General features: G+C 36.7%; 1 protein-coding gene across 1 annotated transcript in view; it reads left to right on the top strand.

Moving 5' to 3' along the window:
- LOC127871094 (EP300-interacting inhibitor of differentiation 3-like) overlaps positions 1-19,681 on the top strand; it is a 28,743-nt gene extending 9,062 nt beyond the window's left edge. The window contains exons 3-11 of the mRNA XM_052413770.1: positions 937-1,017; positions 1,462-1,592; positions 2,312-2,436; positions 2,865-2,967; positions 3,604-3,700; positions 7,097-7,182; positions 12,108-12,159; positions 16,438-16,538; positions 19,212-19,681. Coding sequence (XP_052269730.1) covers positions 937-1,017; positions 1,462-1,592; positions 2,312-2,436; positions 2,865-2,967; positions 3,604-3,700; positions 7,097-7,182; positions 12,108-12,159; positions 16,438-16,538; positions 19,212-19,286 — 851 coding nt within the window. The 3' untranslated portion in view covers positions 19,287-19,681. The remainder of the gene's footprint in view (positions 1-936; positions 1,018-1,461; positions 1,593-2,311; positions 2,437-2,864; positions 2,968-3,603; positions 3,701-7,096; positions 7,183-12,107; positions 12,160-16,437; positions 16,539-19,211) is intronic.
- Positions 19,682-23,255: the final 3,574 nt, after the last annotated feature.

Below are 23,255 nucleotides of genomic sequence, written 5' to 3'. Positions count from 1 at the left end.
ATGACCTTGACTCTCAAGGTCAAATTATTAAATTTTACTAAAATTGCCATAACTTCTTTATTTATGATTAGATTTGATTGATACTTTGACAAAACTACTCTTACCTGACATACCACAATAGACTCCACCTAAGCCATCGCCCGTGCCCCCCCCCCCCCTGAATCCCCCCCCCTATTTTTTTTTTTTTTTTTTTTTAAGATCATCTCACAAATGACCACCACACCCTCACACTATACCCCCCACCCCACCCCCTCCCCAAATTTTTTTTTTAACGGTTAAAAAACAAAACTATTTATTTTGATTATTTTATGTTTGAAATACCGTCCAACCATCGCACCCAAGAATCCCCCCCCACCCCCACCCGAATCCCCCCCCCCTTGATTTTTTATTTTTTTTAAGATCATCTCACAAATTACCACCACACCCTCACACTATACCCCCCCCCCCACCTCACCCCCCCATTTTTTGTTTGAAACGTTTAAAAAACACAAATATTTATTTTTATTATTTTATGTTTGAAATACCGTCCAACCATCGCACCCAAGAATCCCCACCCCTTCCCCCCCCCCACCCCCCACCTCCCCCCACCCCCAACCCCCCAGATTTTTTTTCCCTTTTTTTCGCATTTTTGGAAGATAATGTAATAAATGTCCACACCCCCACACAATGCACCCCTCTTCACTCAACCCCTCCCTCCTTTGTGATTGAAAATGAGAGTCCCTTCACCTTTAAAAAGAAAATAGATGAGCGGTCTGCACCCGCAAGGCGGTGCTCTTGTTTTTTTATTTTGTAAATTTAGCAAACTGAAAAGGTCCCGTTAACAAATGATGGTCTGCACTATAAAGCAAAGCATGCACCCTAAAGTTAAATATCATATTAAGAAAATGGGATGATTATATGCTTGTTAATTAATTTTGATGTTTAATTTCAATATAGATCGCAAAGATGACCTGATTAATCCTGAGAGCGAAGAACTGGAGGAAAAGTTGGACCAAATCAATGAGGAATTTCAAAATGGTTTGTTAACAGTATTATAATGGTACAAGAACTTTAATTAATGTAAAGTTGTAGTTATAATTTAAGTCTGAAACTGCAAGTTAGCATTAATGTCATCACTTTTAATATTTTAATTGATTGTGTGCTGTTTCAATGAATAAAACTTTGCATCAATAACGTGTGTTGCATTTTATTTTCACTCAGAAATATTAAGATTAATTTATACATAATTTAACAACATCAAAATTGAAATACAGAACGTCTGCCAATTACTTTATGTGTAGCCTTAACTAATTCAAGTTTGAAATACATTTTGTGAACGGGTCTCTTTCATAATTCATTAACAGACACAATTTAAAACAATCATATTGTTAAGTTAATGTTAGAAGATCAATCTTCCCAATTGAAAAAAATGACCTTCATGTAACAGGTAAATGATGACAACATTTTTTGTGTTTGCTACAGTTAAAAGGCCTAGGGAGGCCGTGCTTGACTCAGCCTCTGTTAACATGATTGCCAACATTGGGCGCTTGAAGGCGCAGGCTCTGTCGACAGAGTTTGTCCGCTTTAGTCCTGCGGAGTTTGCAAGCCGAATAGTAAGTTTTGTTGTTTGCAGTGTTCTTTGGTCAAACTTGTAAAAAAAGCTTATGGATAATCTAGGAGACACAATTTCTTGCCAATTTACATAAAACTTGTGCATAGAATGTGTTCAAATATAATCTTGATAGCTTGTCAATGATTCTGGTCTGTGTCATTGATGCTGGGGAATGGAGCAGGTTTTTTACAATGAAACCATGTGAACACCCTAAAAGTTAAAATTGTTGACTCAATTATCATGAAACTTGTTAAAAAAAACATTGGTTCTAATGATAACTTAACCAAGTTCAAAAATGAGTCCAGGTTGGTTCTAATGATAAATTATTCGAGTTCAAAAAGGAGTTCAGGTCCATTTAAAACATAGTGCCAGAGAGTCTCATACTTCTCCTTATAGGACTGCGTGAAAGCTTGTTTACACTACCTGCCCAAATAGCTTTGTTTCTTGGGGCATAATGTGTGAGGGTCTAGTCTTATTATTGTCCCTTTACGTGTTTTAGTCGTAACTTGAAGATCATCGGCTTAGGCTGAGAAACAGGAGTAAGAAGCGCAAATTATAATATATTCCCCAAAATCTTCTTAAGTTGCTTTAGTAAAAAAAATATAAGAGACTCAGAGGAACACGCATTTATTTCCACTAACAGTTTTACAACTTAATATAAAGTAATAATGCTTTACTTGGATTGCATTTGAATGCAGTCCTGTTAACTGTTTGTTTCAGAGCTCATATTTTGGATGTAGGCCTATAGCCCATGACGAGGAAGTTCGAATCTCTGCCAACACCTGGGCCGCGCTTGGTCGCTCAGCTGCTCCCTTGTTTGCAAGTACCCCACCATTGAACCTTATGTAAGAGTTGCCTGACTTCCTAGGTCTATTTGTCTCAATTGAAAGTTGCAAAATAAGGCACCAAAGCTTGTAATAGAGTGCAAACCACATCCTCTTTCTCATCAATTTCTTACCCAAGCAATAATATCTTGTCTGCAGACACGTTTACAAAAAAATAAAAATCTGACAAGCTTTCATTTATTCAAAACTGCACGTGCAGCCAAGCATTGGCACCCGTTATGCGGTGCTCTTGTTGAAATATTTGATACGTTTGTATGGTTATGTACTAATTGTATTTCCCAATAATATACCAATAAATTTGTCTGTCTGTCTATAATGTAATTTAGTTGAGCTGCACAGGCTAATCTGGGACGAAACTTTACGCACATGCACTAGACCCTGTTTTCCGAGATCAATGCTCATTTCTATGTGTTCCCATTTCCTACTAGGTTAGGGTCGTTTGAGCGCGGGCCTCGAGCTGTGAGAGAGAGGCAGCCTCGGACTCAGAGGGCTCAAGATTCACAGAACCAGAGGGAAACTGTCCCCAATCAGGTGGCTGTTTTATTTCTTTTGGCAAATAAAGTGTACATCAATCATGCACAATACAATTAGCTTAAGAAAAAGAAATGAAAGGAATATTCCTTATACTGTTTCTCTCATTGCAGAAATATTTATCCTAGTTCAATTTTAACGCAATGTGCCTTCACTTTGATGTCATTTTGTTATAATGTACAGTTTAACAAAAATATAAGAAATCATTTTATTGAATAATTGAATTATTAAAATTATGTCACTGTCTGTCTTGTTAACTTAATGGTGAAACACTTCAATGGATATTATATACATGTAATTAATTATTATATAAGAAATCAATTAAATATGTTATGTGAATTGATTTGAGTCGCATTTGGAGAAAAGTGGGCATAATGCGTGAATGTAAAGTGTCATCCCAGATTAGCCTGTGCAGTCCGCAAAGGCTAATCAGGGATGACACTTTCCTCTTTTATGGTATTTTTAGTTTTAAGGAAGTGCCTCCTTACCAAAAATCAAGTTAAGGTGGAAAGTGTTGTCCCTGATTAGCCAGTGCGAACTGCACAAGCTAATCTGGGACGACACTTTACGCAAATGTATTATTCCCAGTTTTCTCAGAGCGTGACACATATAAATATTTCATTTCTTGTTGCACAGTTGACGAATTTTAATGATGGTGATAAATGTGAGGCAACAACTGAGGAGGTGGACCGAGTGCTCAAAATCCTCAAGTCTGTCTTCAGGAAGAGGAAAAGTAAGGTTTCAAGAGCATACTAATATCATTAGTGTTCCGAGAAAACTGAGCATAATGCATGTGCGTAAAGTGTCGTCCCAGATTAGCCTGTGCAGTCTGCACAGGCTAATCAGGGATGACACTTTCTGCCTAAATTGGATTTTTGTTAAGAATAGACTTCATTTAAAATGAAAAATGTCATAAAAGCGGAAAGTGTCGTCCCTGATTAGCCTGTGCAAACTGCACAGGCTAATCTGGGACGACACTTTACGCTCATGCATTATGCCCAGTTTTCTCAGAACACGACTCATATGTTTGTCTCTGAATAAATCAGAGGTTCTTGCATCAATAATCCTATACCGTACCCACTCTCATTTATACTGCTAATAGAAAATGGTATGCACAACATATATTTAAAAGATCAATTATCTAAAGTTATACAGATTTCCCTGAATTAAATGGGATTTATGCAATGATTTGAAAGAACATTATTTTTCAAATTTTCTAGGGATGGCAAAATTATTCAAATATTCGATTGAATGGTCAGCATTCGAATAATAAAAATGATATTCGCATTTTTATCCAAACGTAATTTCACCAATATTTAATGACCTGCGAACCGCTTACTAAAAAGCAACCGAAATCACCTGGGAGTAACATGTTTGACGTGACGTTCTTCGTGTCAAACTGATAACGCGGCCCGTATCAGTGTTGATTGCGCAATGCAATATACACGCTCTAAGAAACACCCCGACTGTTATTCCCCAATGGGGTGCCAATTAACAATTTCAATTGACTGGCAAACAAAATTTAAGTTTTGTGATCACAGTATGTACAGCCATTAAAATGTGTGAATTACTCAAATCGCTCAATGCAATATACTTACTATAAGAAAGGGCCCGAACTGTTGTTTGTCAATTAGGTACCAATTAAGGGCTTCAGTTTACTTGTGAATAATAATTTAGTTTTTGTGATCACAGTTTGAACAGACATTTAAATATGTGAATTACTCAAAAGTAACAGATGATATAAATTAAACAATCACCAAGGAATCATAATTCAAATCTGAAAATGCCACCAGCCCCTTCTGCAGTATGGAATACTTTACACGGTCTTTGGATAAGAAGCTGCAACGTGTAATATGTGTAAACTTAGTTTTACATATGCGCGGTCTGCTACAAATTTGTGGAATCAATAAAAAATAAAATTCTATGACACGATGTTTTTCATTCTATTTCTGTCTGATCACAGTATCGGTCATAGTATTAGTCGACAGCGATACAATTTTTAGATAGCAACGTTAATAAACAGCCTCGTATTTAGCAAACGGATATAGCTTACAAACCAATGGAAATTAACACATAACAAGGTAAAATCAATCCAGCCGTTTTATGCGAATATTTGAATATTCGATTGAATGAATTTGCGAACATTCGAATACCGATATTGGAATTCGATGCCATCCCTAAAATTTTCATCTTAAAGGTACCTTTTCAAGTTTTGGTAAATTGACAAAATTAAAAAACAAATGTTTCAGATTTGCAAACTTAAGTTGTAGTTATGAGATTTGCGAGACAACAGTAATAATAAACATTTACTATGCTCTAATAAATCAATTATATATGCATCTTTTGATTGACAATTTAAAAACATTAAAATTATTACTGCAAAACCATTAAAGTATGTGTGGTACGAATTTTCGTGGATTTTGTTGTTCCGCTGAACAACAAATTCAAGTACCAACGATTATTTATTATTTCTGAGATATTTGATTGAGATATGCTAGGTAATACAATATGTTGTTTTCTTGACAAGTGTTTGGTTAATAATACTTTTTAAAGTCTCTATAACGCTCAAAATCAACGGAAATTTCGTTAAGTATTTCGTAAAATAAAGTTTACACCGTAACAATCAGTGTTCCTTGTAGCAATAGCCAAAATAGATGTGGTATGATTACATAGATTTTTGTAGATACAAAATGCTCGTTTTTATGTATTTGTGGCCACAATTAATTCCCGCGAATATATCTTTTTATTCGACACACAAACACAATGGTAGTGTTCATGTGTCGTATGAATAGATAATGCAAAACGATAATAAAAACGAGCATTTTGTATCTTCAAACATCTATTTTACCATACCACATCTGGCGTTGAAATTTTGGCAATTGCCATAAGAAACACTGATTTTTAATTGGTTAAGTTTATTTTACGAACAATTGTACGCAATTTTCGTTGATTTTGAGTGGTAATGTTACTTTAAATAAAGCACGGAATTTAAACTGTACATCAACGATTGTTCTCTTTTACGTGACGTCGTCAAATTAACAGTTTGCAGATTTATCACATATGTCAATTAGTGTCAATTTAAGTTAAAAGAGGTTTTCACACGTGTATATTGGGGACCTTATTACTCAATTGTTACTACTAGGGGCTTGATTGAGCAGAGAATTGCAAATATTGTCATAACAACATTGATAGCAATTAGCAAGCGGGGACCCACAAGATCGCTGCTTATTCGCTCTTGTCGACAATTATCGGCAACACTTTCATGCTTCAGTGCACATTAACCTCAAGCCTTGTCAAAAAAGATTAGCAGATTATTCTTCGTTATTACTCTGGTTGTTTTAAGAAAAGTTTAATTATTATGACTGTCAATCTTCCCTGAAAATTTGAAATCCACGAAATTACGTGTCAACGAATTAGTTGTTTTTTATTAAACCACGCAATTTCATACCGACAAATTTCTATATGTTTACAGTAACTGTTATAAAAGCGACAAGATTTAATAATTTCAGTTCTATTGTTATCTTTATGTTTTGATATATTACGAGGATTGCTTACGGTATATTATGTATAAAATACAACACTCACTGTATATGCACGGTTGGCTGAGTGGTTTAAGTGCAAGACTTTTTACTCCAAGGGCCAGTGGTTTGAGCCCAGTTGTGGATTACTTTTTTTTCTTTTATTTTATTCTTGTTTTTTTACCGGAGCTATTTAATTCCAATGTTGACATTTATAAAAAAAAAGCATTTTAGGACAAACTTCAATACATGCCAAAATATGTGAAAAGGCCCCTTTTTCTCACCAATTTCAATTCTGAAATGTTAATTAAATGTGTGGGACAATACTGTCAAAACTAACATATATTATGAGCCAATCTTCCAAAATCACATTCAGTCAGGAAATTTGTATTTCTGTAGGAAGTTTGTTCACATGGTTTTCAAAAGTTCATGGCAGCACTGATATGCATTTATTGGACATAATATTATTAAACAAGTAATCCCTTTTCTAACTTCAATTGCATGAATAGCAAGCTTTGAATCATTTGATTCTTGTATGTAAATTTACAATCAAATGATTGTGTTGGATGTAAAACCTTGTAATTTATGCCTGTTTTTTGTTTTATTTTCAGAAATCTCCTTCTTTGAGTTTGTCATAAATCCGGACTCTTTTGGGCATTCTGTAGAAAATCTATTTTATGTTTCGTTCCTTGTAAGGGTATGTAGTTGCTATATTCCACTATATTTCTTATATATACAGATATTTCCTTTTTATGTCCCCCACCACTATAGTGGGGGACATATTGTCTTTGCCCTGTCAATTGGGTTGGTTGGTTTGTTTGGGCAAACTTTAATATTTACCATAACTTTTGCAATATTGAAGATAGCAACTTCATATTTGGCATGCATGTGTATCTCATGGAGCTGCACATTTTGAGTGGTGAAAGGTCAAGGTCATCCTTCAAGGTCAAAGGTCAACAAAAAAATCAAAGCCGCCAAGAAGGGGACAGTATTTCCGACGAACACATCTCTTGTTAAAGTTGCTTTTGCTTAAAAATCAAAGGCTTTCTATTTATGAGAAGCAATTTTAAGCTCTACTGGCCGAAGGCCTGAAGAGCTTATGTCATGGCGTGGTTTCCGTCGTCCGTCCTTGCGTTAGACTTTTTCTTGTTTACGCAATTAAGTCCACAGTTTTCATCCGATTCTTTTCAAACTTGTTCATTGTCTTTATATTAATGAGGACTCGAACCCTATTGAAAATGGGTTACATCAGAGTAAAAAGTCCAGAATTATCTCCACTTGAATTTGAGAAAATTGTGAAATAAGGCTTGTTTACGCAATAAAGTCCACAGTTTTCATCCAATTATTTTCCAACTTGCTCAGTGTCTTTATCTGAATGATGAGTCAAACCCTATTGAAAATGAGCAATATCGGAGTTATAAGTCCAGAATTATCTCCCCTTGAATTTGAGAAAAACATGAAAATTCAGTTTTTTTAAGTCCATAATTTTCATCCAATTCTTGGCAAACTTGCACAGTGTCTTTGTATCAATGAGGACTCAAACCTTTGAAGAAGAGGGGGTATATTGTTTTGTACATGTCGGTCCGTCCGTCCACCAGATGGTTTGTCCATCTGTCCACCAGATGGTTTCCGGATGATAACTCAAGAACGCTTAGGCCTAGGATCATGAAACTTCATAGGTACATTGATCATGACTGGCAGATGACCCCTATTGATTTTCAGGTCACTAGGTCTAAGGTCAAGGTCACAGTGACTCGAAACAGTAAAACGGTTTCTGGATGATAACTCAAGAATGCTTAAGCCTAGGATCATGAAACTTCATAGGTACATTGATCATGACTGGCAGATGAATCCTATTGATTTTTCTGGTCACTAGGTCAAAGGTCAAGGTCACAGTGACTCGAAACAGTAAAATGGTTTCCGGATGATAACTCAAGAATGCTTACGCCTAGGATCATGAAACTTCATAAGTACATTGATAATGACTGGCAGATGACCCCTATTGATGTTCAGGTCACTAGGTCAAAGGTCAAGGTCACAGTGACTTGACACAGTAAAATGGTTTCCGTATGATAACTCAAGAATGCTTACGCATAGGATCATGAAACTTCATAGGTACATTGATAATGACTAGCAGATGACCCCTATTGATTTTCAGGTCACTAGGTCAAAGGTCAAGGTCACAGTGACCCCTATTGATTTTCAGGTCACTAGGTCAAAGGTCAAGGTCACAGTGACTAGAAACAGTAAAACGGTTTCCGGATGATAACTCAAGAATGCTTAAGCCTAGGATCATGAAACTTCATAGGTACATTGATCATGACTGGCAGATGAATCCTATTGATTTTTCTGGTCACTAGGTCAAAGGTCAAGGTCACAGTGACTCGAAACAGTAAAATGGTTTCCGGATGATAACTCAAGAATGCTTACGCCTAGGATCTATGAAACTTCATAGGTACATTGATCATGACTGGCAGATGACCCCAATTAATTTTCAGGTCACTAGGTCATAAGTCAAGGTCACAGTGACTCGAAAAAGTAAAATGGTTTCCTGATGATAACTCAAGAATAATTAGGCCTAGGATCATGAAACTTCATAGGTAAATAGATCATGACTGGCAGATGACCCCTATTGATTTTCAGGTCACTAGGTCAAAGGTCAAGGTCACAGCTACAAAAAACGTATTCACACAATGGCTGCCACTACAACTGACAGCCCATATTTCATTCATTGTATGTGTGTGTCCAAAAACTTTAACCTTGGTTAAAGTTCCTTGGTTAAAGTTTGGTTACTTTTGAAATATTGAAGATAGCAACTTCATATTTGGCATGCATGTGTATCTCACTGAGCTGCACATTTTGAGTGGTTAAAAGTCAAGGTCAAGGTCATTCTTCAAGGTCAAAGGTCAAATATCATTGTATTTCTCTTTCCTAAAACTTTAACCCATTTATGACTCTTACATCCAGCTAAATTGGATCAATTTATCATGACTGGCAGATGACCCCTATTGATTTTCAGGTCACTAGGTCAAAGGTCAAGGTCACAGTGACAAAAAACGTATTTCACACAATGGCTTCCACTACAACTGACTGCCCATATGGGGGGCATGCATGTTTTACAAACAGCCCTTGTCTAAAAAGAGCAATATCGAAGCAATAAGTCCAGAATGACTTCCCCTTGAATATGAGAAAATTTTGAAATCCCGCTTGTTTACGCAATTAATTTCACAGTTTTCATCCAATTATTTCCAAATTTGCACAGTATCTTTATATCAATGAGGACTTGAACTATATTGAATATGAGCAGTATCAGAAAAATAAATACACAATAATCTCCCATTGAATTTGAGAAAAATCTCCTTGTTTGCGCGATTAAGTACACAGTTTCTATCTTATTCTTTCCTAACTTGCACAGTGTTTATAGCAGTAGAGCAATTCAGGCCCTCATGGGCCTCTTGTTTTTACGATGTTTTGCAATCACTCAGTCATTTATATGTTCAGTGAGTATCATGCATTTGTATGCCTCGGAAGGAGGGCATATAGTGATCGCACTGTCTGTCTGTCCTTCTGTCAGTCTGTCCGTCCGTCTGTCACACTTTGCGTTTAGGTTTCGTTTTGGTTTCGAAAAAGGCTCATAACTTCTATGTCGCTTCAGATGTAAGATTCATATTTAGTATGCATGTGTATATAAACAAGGCCTTATCATATGCACACAAATTTTGACCCCTTTGACCTTGACCTTGAACTTAAGGTCCGCGCTTAGGTTTCGACAAATGCGTTTAGGTTTCGAGAAATGCTCATAACTTCTATCAAAGCGTTTATCGGGGGCATATGTCATCCTATTGAGACAGCTCTTGTTTTATATTTGTCTATAATTTGTCCTGAAAAATCTGTGCAAGTCACTTAGATTTTATGATATTCCCATTTAAATGTCTTCTTGTCTGTTACATTGTTATAAGCTCATCTATTTTTTGAAAAAAAAATATGAGCTATTGTCATCACCTTGGCGTCGGCGTTGGTGTCAGCGTCGGCGCCCGGTTAAGTTTTGCGTTTAGGTCCACTTTTCTCAGAAAGTATCAATTCTATTGCATTCAAACTTGGTACACTTACTAACTATCATGAGGGGACTGGGCAGGCAAAGTTAGATAACTCTGGCGTGCATTTTGACAGAATTATGTGCCCTTTTTATACTTAGAAAATTGAAAATTTTGGTTAAGTTTTGTGTTTAGGTCCATTTTATTCCTTAAGTATCAAAGCTATTGCTTTCATACTTGCAACACTTACTAACTATCATAAGAGGACTGTGCAGGCAAAGTTATGTAACTCTGACTGGCATTTTGACAGAATTATGTGCCCTTTTTATACTTAGAAAATTAAAAATTTGGTTAAGTTTTGTGTTTAGGTCCACTTTATTCCTACAGTATCAAAGCTATTGCTTTCATACTTGCAACACTTATTAACTATCATAAGGGGACTGTGCAGGCAAAGTTATGTAACTCTGACTGGCATTTGGACGGAATTATGGGCCCTTTATACTTAGAAAATTGAAAATTTAGTTAAGTTTCGTGTTTTGGTCCACTTTACCCCTAAAGTATCATAGATATTGCTTTCATACTTGGAACACTTGCAAACTATCATAAGGGTACAGTAAAAGGACAAGTTGCATAACTATGGTTGTCATTTTTACGGAATTATGGCCCTTTTTCGACTTAGTAACTTTGAATATATGGTTATATTTTGTGTTTCGATCCACTTTACTTCTAAAGTATCAAGGCTATTGCTTTCAAACTTCAAATTCTTTCATGCTATCATGAGGTTACTGTACCTGGCAAGTTGAATTTTACCTTGACCTTTGAATGACCTTGACTCTCAAGGTCAAATTATTAAATTTTGCTAAAATTGCCATAACTTCTTTATTTATGATTAGTTTTGATTGATACTTTGACAAAACTACTCTTACCTGACATACCACAATAGACTTAACCCAAACCATCCCCCGTGCCCTTCCCCCCCCCCCCCCCCCCTTCCCCGAATCCCCCCCCCCTAATTTTTTTTATTTTTTTGTTAAGATCATCTCACAAATGACCACCACACCCTCACACTATACCCCCCCCCCCCCCCACCCCACCCCCATTTTTTTTTTTTGAAACGGTTAAAAAACACAAATATTTATTTTTATTTTTGAAATACTGTCCAACCATCGCACCCAAGAATCCCTTTCCCCCGACCACCCCCCCCCCCCCCACCCCCGATTTTTTTTTTCATTTTTTTTCGCATTTTTGGAAGATAATGTTTTAAATGTCCACACCCCCACACTATACACCCCTCTTCACTCCACCCTTGCCTCCTTTGCGATTGAAATTGAGAGTCCCTTCACCTTTAAAAAGAAAATAGATGAGCGGTCTGCACCCGCAAGGCGGTGCTCTTGTTTGGTCCATGCAATACTTAAAAGGAATGCCAAGGGTTATGAGAGGGATTTGCTCTAGTTGAGTTTCGTGTATCATACCTTTGTTTGTATTATATCATTTATTATGGTCTAGAATACTACATAAAAAAGATACAGAGTAATTGTACTTGAATCACCATCGTAGTTATTGTCATGTTTTTTCTTCATCATTGCAGGATGGTCTAGCTGAGATATTTATTGATGAAGACCTTCAGATTCCTATGATTCGTAAGTACTGTAGATATCTATAATTCGTAAGTACTGTAGATTCCTATGATTCGTAAGTGCTGTCGATTCTTTTTTTTGCAGATAAGAAAATTCATAGATTCTTAAAACCTAGGATTTTCAAATGATCTTTAATCCGTGAAATTTGTAGGTAATGTCTAATGGAAGACTTTGGACTTTGACATTTATTTGACATTTGAATTCGTAGTTGAGAGCACCCATGAACATCCACAAAATGCAGTGTTAGACAAATTATATTGTTTTAAAAGTAACTACTATCGACTCCCATTGCCTCAAACTGCATTGTCTCAAATTTCTCGTTGGTTCAAAAGTTGATAATGAGACATTTTGCGATTTCTCATTTCTGTTTGAATGCCCCTGGCATCTTGGTGCAGAAGGCGTATAGTTATTGACCTGTCCATCTTTATTTCCTTCAATCATTGACAGATTATGTACGTTTTAAATGCTTAAGACTATAATCTATCCATCCATATTTCCCAAGCTTATTTTGGCCTTATATGGACCTAATATCTACTCATATTTATTGAAACAGCTACTTTTTATTGTTATAAATATATTTGACAGTTTCTTAAAGCAGGAATACTTACTTGTTAATCAAATACATTATTGTTTTGACTTTAATATGAAGGGTCAAATAAACTGTCCAGCCTTGCATAGAAGGTAGGGCGCTGTAGAGCAAATCTGGTGATTGCTGGATCAATGTCCAGCATAGAAGGTAGGGCGCTGTAGAGCAAATCTGGTGATTGCTGGATCAATGTCCAGCCTTGCACATAGAAGGTAGGGCGCTGTAGAGCAAATCTGGTGATTTCTGGATCAATGTCCAGCCTTGCATAGAAGGTAGGGCGCTGTAGAGCAAATCTGGTGATTGCTGAAACAATGTCCAGCCTTGCACATAGAAGGTAGGGCTCTGTAGAACAAATCTGGTGATTGCTGAAACAATGTCCAGCCTTGCACATAGAAGGTAGGGCGCTGTAGAGCAAATCTGGTGATTGCTGGATCAATGTCCAGCCTTGCACATAGAAGGTAGGGCGCTGTAGAGCAAATCTGGTGATTGCTGGATCAATGTCCAGCCTTGCACATAGAAGGTAGGGCGCTGTAGAGCAAATCTGGTGATTGCTGGATCAATGTCCAGCCTTGCACATAGAAGGTAGGGCGCTGTAGAGCAAATCTGGTGATTGCTGAAACAATGTCCAGCCTTGCACATAGAAGGTAGGGCGCTGTAGAGCAAATCTGGTGATTGCTGGATCAATGTCCAGCCTTGCACATAGAAGGTAGGGCTCTGTCGAGCAAATCTGGTGATTGCTGGATCAATGTCCAGCCTTGCAGGTAGGGCGCTGTAGAGCAAATCTGGTGATTGCTGAAACAATGTCCAGCCTTGCACATAGAAGGTAGGGCGCTGTAGAGCAAATCTGGTGATTGCTGGATCAATGTCCAGCCTTGCACATAGAAGGTAGGGCGCTGTAGAGCAAATCTGGTGATTGCTGAAACAATGTCCAGCCTTGCACATAGAAGGTAGGGCGCTGTAGAGCAAATCTGGTGATTGCTGGATCAATGTCCAGCCTTGCACATAGAAGGTAGGGCGCTGTAGAGCAAATCTGGTGATTGCTGGATCAATGTCCAGCCTTGCACATAGAAGGTAGGGCGCTGTAGAGCAAATCTGGTGATTGCTGGATCAATGTCCAGCCTTGCACATAGAAGGTAGGGCGCTGTAGAGCAAATCTGGTGATTGCTGGATCAATGTCCAGCCTTGCAAATAGAAGGTAGGGCACTGTAGAGCAAATCTGGTGATTTCTGGATCAATGTCCAGCCTTGCACATAGAAGGTAGGGCGCTGTAGAGCAAATTTGGTGGTTGCTGAAACAATGTCCAGCCTTGCACATAAAAGGTAGGGCGCTGTAGAGCAATTCTGGTGATTGCTGAAACAATGTCCAGCCTTGCACATAGAAGGTAGGGCGCTGTAGAACAAATCTGGTGATTGCTGGATCAATGTCCAGCCTTGCAGGTTGGGCGCTGTAGAGCATATCTGGTGATTGCTGGATCAATGTCCAGCCTTGCACATAGAAGGTAGGGCGCTGTAGAGCAAATCTGGTGATTTCTGGATCAAAGTCCAGCCTTGCACAAAGAAGGTAGGGCGCTGTAGAGCAAATCTGGTGATTGCTGGATCAATGTCCAGCCTTGCACAGTGAAGGTAGGGCGCTGTAGAGCAAATCTGGTGATTGCTGGATCAATGTCCAGCCTTGCACATAGAAGGTAGGGCGCTGTAGAGCAAATCTGGTGATTGCTGGATCAATGTCCAGCCTTGCACATAGAAGGTAGGGCGCTGTAGAGCAAATCTGATGATTGCTGGATCAATGTCCAGCCTTGCACATAGAAGGTAGGGCGCTGTAGAGCAAATCTGGTGATTTCTGGATCAATGTCCAGCCTTGCACATAGAAGGTAGGGCGCTGTAGAGCAAATCTGGTGATTGCTGGATCAATGTCCAGCCTTGCACATAGAAGGTAGGGCGCTGTAGAGCAAATCTGGTGATTGCTGGATCAATGTCCAGCCTTGCACATAGAAGGTAGGGCGCTGTAGAGCAAATCTGGTGATTACTGGATCAATGTCCAGCCTTGCACATAGAAGGTAGGGTGCTGTAGAGCAAATCTGGTGATTGCTGGATCAATGTCCAGCCTTGCACATAGAAGGTAGGGCGCTGTAGAGCAAATCTGGTGATTGCTGGATCAATGTCCAGCCTTGCATCATAAGATGTGTGTATGAATTAGAACCTTTTTTTGCAGCCATGCTCCCCCTATCACAGATGCAAAAGGGCAGTTTTCAGTTCCTTTTAAAAGTACAAAAGTACATACACTTTGTTATAGTCAAACAATGCACTTAGCAAAGGTAAAGTACTTGCCCAAGTAAAGAGGGAGTAGATCAATTGATGGTTATGATATGATTATACTGTTGAAAAGGGGCATAATTCTTTTAACACTTTACCACTTAGATACGTAGTTTTACGCATTTGAAGTCCCTTAGAAAGTTACATTTAATTTTAGACTATTTTTACTAGATTCAAGTTTCTAAGACTCCATTTGCAAACCTTTGATACTGATGAGCTGCAAACAGCATTAAACCTGAAAAGACTGCGAGTTACTCGCAGGCTGTTCTGGTTTTATGCTGTTTGCACATAGCCATTGTCACTTTGCTTCTGAGATGGAAAAGGTTAAAAATAGCATACTTCAAATATTGGAAAGCTGAAAATCCTTATCACTTTGCTGATTAAAATGTCTAAACTTTGTGCATCTTTACACACACTTATCAGCCTACTCATATCTTCTGACCTCATTTCAATTATAAATAGACCTGTGTTTGAGGTCCAAATTCTGAGTTAAATCACAATTTTTTGTAACATTTATACCACTTGCTACAAAGCTTTGTTACTAGCATAGATATTCTAAGAACACTTTCACACTTCCACATTACTTGACCTCATTTGACCTTTGCATTGACCTAAAATTGCAGTAAGGTCCACATTCTTGAAGAACCCATACCTTTACCTCGATAGCACTAACAGTCTTACTATAAAGCTTTGACACTTCCATTGATAACTCAGCGCTCACATCATCTGACCCCATTTTCACCTTGTCACTGACCTTGTTTTGGAGGAAGACTTGTTCAAATGAACCAATTAATCAATACAGACATGGCTTCTACGAGTGTTTTTGTTCCAACATTCCATGGGTGGGTATTTTTCTAACATTCCACGGGTGGGTAACTTGTTCTAACATTTCATAGGTGGTTATTTTTATATCCCCCACCACTACAGTGGGGGACATATTGTTTTTGCCCTGTCTGTTGGTTTGTTTGTTTGCGTCCAACTTTAACATTTGCCATAATTTTTGCAATATTGAAGATAGCAACTTCATATTTGGCATGCATGTGTATCTCATAGAGCTGCACATTTTGAGTGGTGAAAGGTCAAGGTCATACTTCAAGGTCAAAGGTCAAATATATGGGTCAAACTCGCTCATTTAATGTACACTTTTGCAATATTGAAGATAGCAACTTGATATGTGGCATGCATGTGTATCTCATGGAGCTGCACATTTTGAGTAATGAAAGGTCAAGGTCATCCTTCAAGGGCAAAGGTCAAATATAGTGGGACATAGTGTTTCACACACACATCTTGTTTCTAACATTCCATGGGTGGGTAACTTTTTCTTACATTCCACAGTTTGGTATCTTATTCAGGATCTTGTTATTAACTAGATATGTGTTTTAGGCCCAGCAGATAGTGGGAGAAGAAATGCTGTGTCCGAGGAAGAGAGAAGTAGACAGAGAAGGCACCAGACTGTGATATCCCTGACACCAGGGGACTGGAAGGTAGCCACTTGGAAATAACAAGAGGGATTGGACATGAGGCAGTAGGAAATAATGAGAATGGTTTGGACATGAGACCATTGGAAATAACAACAGGGATTGGACATGAGACAGCAGGAAATAACAAGGGAATTGGACATGAGACAGTAGGAAATAACAAGAGGGTATTGGACATGAGACAATAGGAAATAACAAGAGGGAATAGGACATGAGTCAGAGGGGAATAATAAGAGGGATTTGGACATGAGAAAGTGGAAAATGATAAAAGGGATTTGGACATGAGAAAGAGGGAAATAATAAAAGGGGTTTGGACATGAGAAAGAAGGAAATAATAAAAGGGGTTTTGGACATGAGACATTAGGAAAAAACAGAGAGATTTGGACATGAGACAGTAGGAAATAACAAAAGGGAATAGGACATGAGACAGTAGGAAATAACAAGAGGGAAGTGGACATGAGACAGCAGGAAATAACAATTGGGAATTGGCCATGAGACAGTAGAAAATAACAAGAGGGAATTGAACATGAGACAGTAGGAAATAACAAGAGGGAATTGGACATGAGACAGTAGGAAATAACAATAGGGAATTGGCCATGAGACAGTAGGAAATGACAAGAGGGAATTGGACATGAGACAATAGGAAATAACAAGAGGGAATTGGACATGAGGCAGTAGGAAATAACAAGAGGGAATTGGACATGAGACAGCAGGAAATAACAAGAGAGAATAGGACGTGAGTCAGAGGGGAATAATAAGAGGGAATTGGACATGAGACAATAGGAAATAACAAGAGGGATTTGGACATGAGAAAGTGGGAAATGATAAAAGGGATTTGGACATGAGAAAGAGGGAAATAATAAAAGGGGTTTTGACATGAGAAAGAGGGAAATAATAAAAGGGGTTTTGGACATGAGACAGTAGGAAAAAACAGAGAGATTTGGACATGAGACAGTAGGAAATAACAAGAGGGATTTGGACATGGAGACAGTAGGAAATAATAAGAGGGGATTGCAAGTTAAGCACTAGAAAATAACAACCAGGAATTGCAAGTTAAACACTAGGAAATAACAATACGGCATTGGAGAAAAAGCCTCTAGGAAATATTAAAGATGGGATTAAAGGTGAAATTGCAAAAAAGGCATTAAGAAATGACATGAAGGGGGTGGATATTAGGAACAATATACAAATAAAGGGGACTTGAAGGTGGGCTTTAAGAAATGACATAACAGTATTGGAAGGTATGCTATTGGAAAAAATGTAAGGGTATTGGGTGTAGGCTAAGAAATATCAAGAGATGTAAGGGTATTGGGTGTAGGCTAAGAAATATCAAGAGATGTAAGGGTATTGGGTGTAGGCTAAGAAATATCAAGAGAGTTGGCTTGGCAGGTAGAGGTATTGGGTGTAGGCTAAGAAATATCAAGAGAGTTGGCTTGGCAGGTAGACACTGTAAGGGTATTGGGTGTAGGATAAGAAATATCAAGAGAGTAGGCTTTGCAGGTAGACACTGGACATAAACAAGAAAGAAGGGAGGGAAATTAGAAGGTATGCACTAGGAAATAACAAGAGATGGAATTGTAGGGAGGCACTAGAAAATAACAAGAGATGGAATTGTAGGGAGGCACTAGGAAATAACAAGAAGAAAGCAAAGTTAGGCACTAGCAATTAACAAGAGAATGGGTAGGCTCAAGTAAATAATGCGAGAGGGGATTGGAATATAGGCTTCAGCTTGCTTAGTGCTAGGAATAACAGATAAATAAGCACATGCTGAAGGTTGGGTATGGGAAATACAAGTTTCAACATAGGGGATAGAAATGTAAGTTGGGTGTTGCTTGAAAACAATTAGAGTGGATATTATATATTTTATTTACTTATTAGAAGATATTTACAGGTAGACACGCACTGTAAGTGGGTCAGGGTGGGGTAAAAAAATATGCAGAATTGTAAAGTATGGGACCCACGTGCTAGGTTTATATTTGAAAATAACTAATAGCAATATAGGTCTCACTTCAGTACATGCAATATTATAATGCTTAATATGGAAAGGTATAAACAAATAAATGATAGGAACGTTTATGCTGATTATGCTAGGTTTGAGCTAAGATAGTCGGCAAAGTACTACGTTGGAAAAAAAACCTAGTATTTTCAAGTATTTTTAATATAGCTTTCTTGCATTGAGCATTAAGGGTCATGTATAGACTTTAGAATAGTTGAGTGTATGTGTTTGCATCTTTTGGTCTGAGCATGTTAGTACGTAATTAATTGTGCACTTAAAAGAACACGTTCTCGCTATGTGGTGACAAACGCTTTGTATAACTACTCCCTGTAGGTCAATGTCACACTTAACCCTTTCCCACTTACATGTAGAAGCCCAGTGAAAATGGCTGTGTGCCAACAGCATAAAACCAGAACAGCTTGCAAGTAACTCGCAGTCTGTTCAGGTTTTATGCTGTTTGCTGCTCTTCAATATCTTAGGGTTGGAAATGAAGCCTTACAAATTTGAATTTAGTAATAAAGGTCTTTAATTTAATTTAACTTTCTATGAGACTTCAAATGCATCAAAATATGTATCTATGTGGTAAAGGGTTAAAAGTCAAAGCTTAATTTGTTTTCTTTCCTTGCCTTTTGAAATTTTCTGTAATGCTTCATATTAATACATTCTGCTTGTTAATTCTTCAGAAACTTGTGACTGTATACAAGGTAAGACAAGCCCAGATTCCTCCACGCGTTTCAACAAACAATGGAAACAGGTGACAAACCTTTGTGGAGTCTACGATGATACCAGCATGTGGACAATCCGCCTGTAGGGGTCCCTGTATATGTAGTATTCCTTCACAAAGTGCTGGCAAGGTGTTAATCTTGATGCTGTCACATAGCATGCATCCATGGCAATAGATATTACAAAGTTTTCATGGCAATCGATATTACTAAGTTTCCATGGCGATCAATATTACTAAGTTTCCATGGCGATCAATATTACTAAGTTCCATGATAATCAATATTACTTAGTTTCCATGGCAATCAATATTACTAAGTTTACATAGCACAGAGGTCACTCTGGAATTCTCCAAATAAGTCAGTGGCTTCAAATGTTATCAAATTTTCACAAGTCAGTTTGGTTAGAATATTTATTAAGCATCATCATATTTACTGGTCATGTACGTAATTCCGGCCTGTACGTAAAAAATCGGCCACCTGTGTAAAATCATTTTCATGATCTTTACGCACATATTTTGTTTTTATTTAGAAAAATCAACATGAAAACCATCCCCACTCTCAATATTTTGCAAATGTAAGAACCATATCACCGTAAACTTTTGTGTTAAAATGTCACAAATATAGCAGGAAATATTTGGCTCATGGGGAAAGTGATGTCATCATATGTTGCAACAATTATAATCATATAAGAAACAAATATATTTGATAAAATTATTTTTATTTTATCTAATAAACTTTAATCAAAGTTTTACCAATTTATTGTACAAAACCTTATATTCAAAACATACAAATCAGAACCTAAATATAAATTTTTAATATATGAATTACCTCCCTTTATAAGAATATTGCTAGATTACATGTTTAAATATTATATATAAGCGTTTACTAATAATCAACACTGAAGTCAACTTTTCAAACAAAATGTGTTTACTTTTTTAGCTATGTTTGAAAAAATTTATTAAACACATTAAAAACAAATATTTTTTAATGAAATAGCAGTTTCCCCATTGTGCATATTTATTAAAAGAGGTAGGGGGAGTAAATGGTATAATAATTTCGCATTTATTTTAAATTTCAAGTCAAAAATATTAATAGTATAAACATTGATTAATACTCTGAAATTGAGGACATTTGTCAAAAGATATTGCTTTGTAATTTTATCTGCAGATCAAACCGAAAAGTGGTCGATTTTTAAGGTACATTTAACCTACGAAAATGGATAGTTTACATGTCATCATTTTCTGTTCATTAAGTAACATTCACCGATCTAATTCTATTTAAATTTTCATGCTAGGTGAGTTTTGAACCCAGGATTATATTTGTGAAGTTTAGTTTCAAACAGTTGCCTAACACTAAAGATTTTTCTTAAATAGTCCCAAAAGTGGCCGGAATTACGTACATGACCAGTATTCATGCTATTTCAGAAAGCAGAAATGGGACGAGTGCAGACATTTGCTTGTTTGTATTTGATCTTTCCCTAGTTCAACAGGAACGCTAGATGTTTCTCTTTTTATTTTTTTAAGATCCGAAATTTGTTGGGTCTGTTTATACATTTTGCGCTGTTTTTGTTTACTTCTAAACAGGCTCATACTAAGTCTCCGCTGAAATGTTATTACCAGGATGGGTATTGAACATGAGTGGAAGTGTTCAAACAATTCTACTATCCGGTGATTAATATTTACAAGATATTCCATTATATACGTCAGGGAAGAAATAACCTGTTTAAAATTTATTGTGTAGAATGATCTTTTTATGAAATAGCCAGTGACTAAAGAATTTGATATTAAAAAATGTAACTAGATTTTGTCTTATGGAGTTTTATTAATATGGATCCAGATATTAATACTGAAGAAATTAAGTGATATAATTTAGAAGAGACATTAAACATAGAACATGCACAGGTTATTTCTATCAATGTCTTCCATGGGCATTGTTGTTGTTGTTTTTATAAGTTATACATGTTGCCCAGTGTGTTCATTTATGGAGTAACTGTTGATATGAGTTCAATAAAATGAGGATCAATTTTTACCTAAAAGTTTTTATGTTTGCACCTTTAGTTTATGTACATATAAGAGCTTGCTAAGATTTTATTGTTTAATTTTCTCTAGAAATCATATTTTGATGTTTAAAATGTGAGATGCACTTTGAGAAAACCGGGCTTCATGCATGTGAAGTGTTTCCTGTTAAAGTAGAAAGTGTCGTCCCTGGTGAGCCTGTGCTCACTGGAGCAACACATGCATTAACCCTTTGCATGCTGGGAAATTTGTTTTCTGCTAAAATGTTGTCTGCTGAATTTCTAAAATTAGCATTTTCTTCGATTTTTTCAAAGAATACTATCAGAATAGCAAACAGTTTTGATCCTGATGAGACCTCACAATCTGTGGCGTCTCATCTGGATCCAAACTGTTTGCAAAGGCCTTTAAAATTCGGTTCCAGCACTGAAAGGGTTAAGCCAGGTTCTCTCAGAGCCCTTATATGTATGTATATATGTAGAATGTGAAATTATATTTATTGGTTTAAGAGAAGAGTTCAAGTTTTCTGATTACCTAATGTTTTAAACTTGTATATAAAATTGTGACAATATGAGATTAATGTTAAAGATTGCATGTGTTATTATATTATTATAAACACATTGAAGTGTTTAGTGTGATATATGTAGATAACCTTAATTACCGAGTACCTGTTGCTGCTTTTTTGTCAAAACTTCATACATGAAGAAGGAGTATTGTGTAAATTTACAAACAAAATTTAAAAAATACCCATACTTAAAGCAAATCAATTGAGCAGGAAAAAAGTGCAATAAGTAAAATTGTTTGGTTACATTCCTTACCTGCGAGTCCATTCATGATAGGACCAATAAATGAGCTATGTTTATTGATTCTAGTTCAGCAGTCCTGTACCATAATTTATTTCAGGACAGTTTGATTTTTTTATTTAATTTAACTATTATGAATATTTTTATCTTTAACATTTGTAATATAGCTATTTGAGCATTTTTAGTGGCTACTTTTTGTTTCACTGATCTATCCCGCTGCAATATTTTCATAAATGATGTTGCAACTTCAAGTCACGTCACACAATTTTCTGTGCTAATTAAAAGCATGTGATAAAAATATCTTATACTTGTTGGCATTTCATACCATGTTTTATACAACAGGTCCAGGAAATTTGTTTGTAAACTCGCCAAAGGTTAGCTAATTGCCAAAATTATTGAACTTTAAAAAAAATAGTGGTATGAAATGACAAATCGTGTCAGATCCTATATGTATGGGTCAGCTTTAAACATTTGGTCCTTAAAATATGTGTTGTACAATATGTTTATCTCGTCCTTGTTGCTACCCGTACTTTATATATAAGATTACTTGTGTATCTAGTCTAATAACTTGTTTTTATCCTACTGTTTGTAAAATAAACTGAATTTGTTTCCATGACACATCTTCTGGACACCATGTATCCTGCGATACTTAACATTATTAACATCTTAATATCTCAAGTTATGGAAATACATTCTCAAAAATCTTTTGTGCATTAAAGGCAGTTTTTCTTGCAGTGTGTTCCGATATCTTATGGTATAAATCTTTGAATACATCTGAAATCGGTGACAAAATTTCACATTGTGTGAAGCATAAACGTGTACAATGAATGCAGTACAAATGGATTTTTTGAACAAGAACAAAGGCTTATTAAATAAAGTAATTCTGATGTGTTTCGCATTTCCATAAGCAGCATAAAAATCTGCCTTTTAGTTAAAAGTTTAGTTGCTAGTTGAAATTTTTTAGAAAAATTGTTTTAATATTTTTTTGGAAAAAGCACCACATAACAGTGTTTTTAGATCCATTAACATTTTATTGTGATACTAACAGAGTCACGTGATCCTGCACCCTAAAACTGTAGCGGGATTGGTGATAAGCTGTGTAAGCGGCTCGGTAAGCTCACTCGGTAGCTGTTCTCCTCAATAAAACGCCTACTGACGTGGACTTTGGGGTCACGTTACAGTTTTTGTTC

Source organism: Dreissena polymorpha, chromosome 3, assembly GCF_020536995.1.
Source record: "Dreissena polymorpha isolate Duluth1 chromosome 3, UMN_Dpol_1.0, whole genome shotgun sequence".
NCBI lineage: Eukaryota > Metazoa > Mollusca > Bivalvia > Myida > Dreissenidae > Dreissena > Dreissena polymorpha.
Note: the sequence above shows the minus strand (reverse complement) of the source record. Positions and strands in the feature narration are given on the sequence as shown.